The 2514-nt window shown below is 45.1% G+C and overlaps 1 protein-coding gene across 7 annotated transcripts in view; it reads left to right on the top strand.

Moving 5' to 3' along the window:
• The window catches only part of Ppp6r2 (protein phosphatase 6 regulatory subunit 2), a 91954-nt gene that overhangs the window by 76320 nt on the left and 13120 nt on the right, over positions 1-2514 (top strand). For all 7 annotated transcript variants that reach the window (XM_026782486.1, XM_026782485.1, XM_005354355.2 and 4 more), the window contains one exon: positions 1487-1702. In XM_026782486.1, the coding sequence (XP_026638287.1) occupies positions 1487-1702 (216 nt within the window). The remainder of the gene's footprint in view (positions 1-1486; positions 1703-2514) is intronic.

Below are 2514 nucleotides of genomic sequence, written 5' to 3'. Positions count from 1 at the left end.
AGGCAGGGTTTCACTTTGTAACCCTGGAATTCACTCTGTAGATCAGACTGGCCTCGAATTCACAGAGATCCGCCTGCCTCTGCCTCTGGAGTGCTGGACTAAAGACGTGCACCACCACTGCCTAGCCTGTTTTGTAGTTTTGGCTTCACTGTTTTTTGACTCTTTAGTTTTAGTTTATTCTCAAGGGTTTTATTCTTCTTTTGTTTGTTTGGCTGGTTGGTTTTTTGAGATGGGGTTTCTCTGTAGCTTTGGAGCCTGTCCTGGAACTAGCTCTGTAGACCAGGCTGGCCTCGAACTCAGAGATCTGCCTGCCTCTGCCTCCCGAGTGCTGGGATTAAAGGCGTGTGCCACCACTGCCCTGCATGAATGATTATTTTAATAATCAACCACTGCTGGATTCATTTTGTTAGTATTTTGCATCGATATGTATAAGGCATATACATACTATATCCTTGTGTTGTTTTAGTATCAGATCCATGCTGGCCTCATGGGACAAGTCACACAATACTCCTGCCTCTTCCACTTTGGAGGAGTTTGAGAAGGATATGTGTTGGTTCTTCTTTAAGTGTTTGGTAGAGGGGCTGAGAGATAGCTCAGCAGTTAAGAACACTTGCTGCTTTTGCAGGGGACACAGGTTTGGTTTCTAGCACCCACACAGTGGCTAACAACCACCTATAACTCCAGTTCTAGGAGATCTGATACCACCTTCTGACCTTCACAAGCATCAGGAACACATGGTACATAGACAACATACAGACAAAATATCTATGTACATAAAAAATTTTTTAAGGGTCTGGAGAGATGGCTTAGCAGTTAAGAACACTGGCTGTTCTTCCAGAAGACCCAGATTCAATTCCCAGCACCCACATGGCAGCTCATAATTGCTGGTAGCTCCTGATTCAGGGAATCTGACACTTTCACACAGACATACATGCAGGCAAAACACGAGTGCATGTGAAATAAAAATAAAAAATTTTAATTAAATGTTTGGTAACATTCACCATTTAGGTCATGTGTTCTCACTTTTCGTTGTTGAAAGGTGATCTAGGTAGCATAGTCTGCTGCATAGCTTAAGGTTACATAGCCAAAAAAATAATAATTCAAAAATAGTGTGTAATAAAATATATAAAGTAGACTTTATAGGAAAATACATAGCCCTTTAAAGACACCATAAAAGAAAAAATACTCCAAATTACTTAAGTTTCTAATATAAGGAACAAAGAAACAGAAAGTAGAAGACAGTTATTTGGGTAAGGTCTGAGGTCAATGAGATGTACACAAAGTAACAAGCAAGGGGGCCGTGGGCAGGGCAGATCCTCACAGAACTTCCTTAGTGAGACGTGGGCCTCAGGCGCCAGAGCACACCAACAGCTGCATACTTGTGAGATCAGTGGATGAAGTTTTGAGACTGACTCCCATTCACCCTGTAGTTCAGCTGTTGGAGAAGACCCATCTAAAGACCTTTTTCTGTCCTTTGTTTACTCAGGACTTGTTTTTTAAGTACACCTGGAATAACTTTTTACACTTCCAAGTGGAACTGTGCATTGCCGCTATTCTTTCCCATGCTGCCCGGGAGGAGCAGGCAGAAGCTAGTGGATCGGATGGCAAGGTGGAGCCTCTTCAGGGGAGTGGAGACGGAACTGGGAAGCCAGAGACCCCCCAATCCATCACCAGCCTTCCTGAGAACACCATGGTGACCCATGTAAGTCCAGTGCCCTTGTTCATCACTGCCAGCTGAAGCAGACCCAGGCCAGCACTTCCCAGGCTCTGGCGTGTTACCTCCTAACCCTCATGGGTCAGAGGGGCTACTCACAGGAACACAACATTGTGAAGAAACGTTCAGGTTTGGCAGGATCATAGTTGGTGACATAGAAGGCCAGCCAACATTTGCAAAGATGATCTTGTGCTTGTGGGTATTGGCTCTAGGAAGGCAGCTATCTGGACACGCTCTCCCTACTGTGCTTACAAGCAGCCTGCTGCTCTTTTCAGTCCACCTTTATAACTAAACACAAGTGTTGAATTCTCAGGAGAGAGCTTTCTGGAACTTTGAACCTTCTAGAGCCAGGTGCACCAGCTTTCTCTGTGACTTCCCTTATTCTCCATAGGATAACCATACAGTGGGTTGGTCACCCTAGGGTTAAGAGTCTGCAGCTCAACCTGTTTTTGATATCAGCACTTAATATCATCCCTGGTAGAGAGCAGCCCTAATGGATGTTTTCCAGGGAAGAAAGGGAGAAAATAGCTTGGGATCATAAGCTGTACCTGAGCTGAGACCCACCGTGAATGCTTCCCACTTTTACAGTGGTACAGAACATTCTGGACCATGCTACAGGGCTGACAGGAGGGCAGAAGTTTGGGACAGGGTTCCTGGGTCTCTGTTCAGAGGCCTCATAGACAACAGTGTTTGATTGGGTTTAGAAGATCGAAGTGCTACTTGCTTGGGGAGGTATCCTGGCAACCCGTGTGCAAACAAACCTAGCAGGAGCTAATACTGGGTAAGATGTCTTCAGTGGC

This window comes from Microtus ochrogaster, chromosome 15 (assembly GCF_000317375.1).
Source record: "Microtus ochrogaster isolate Prairie Vole_2 chromosome 15, MicOch1.0, whole genome shotgun sequence".
Classification (NCBI taxonomy): Eukaryota; Metazoa; Chordata; class Mammalia; order Rodentia; family Cricetidae; genus Microtus; species Microtus ochrogaster.
The sequence above is the reverse complement of the archived record's forward strand: the minus strand, read 5'-3'. Positions and strand labels throughout refer to the sequence as shown.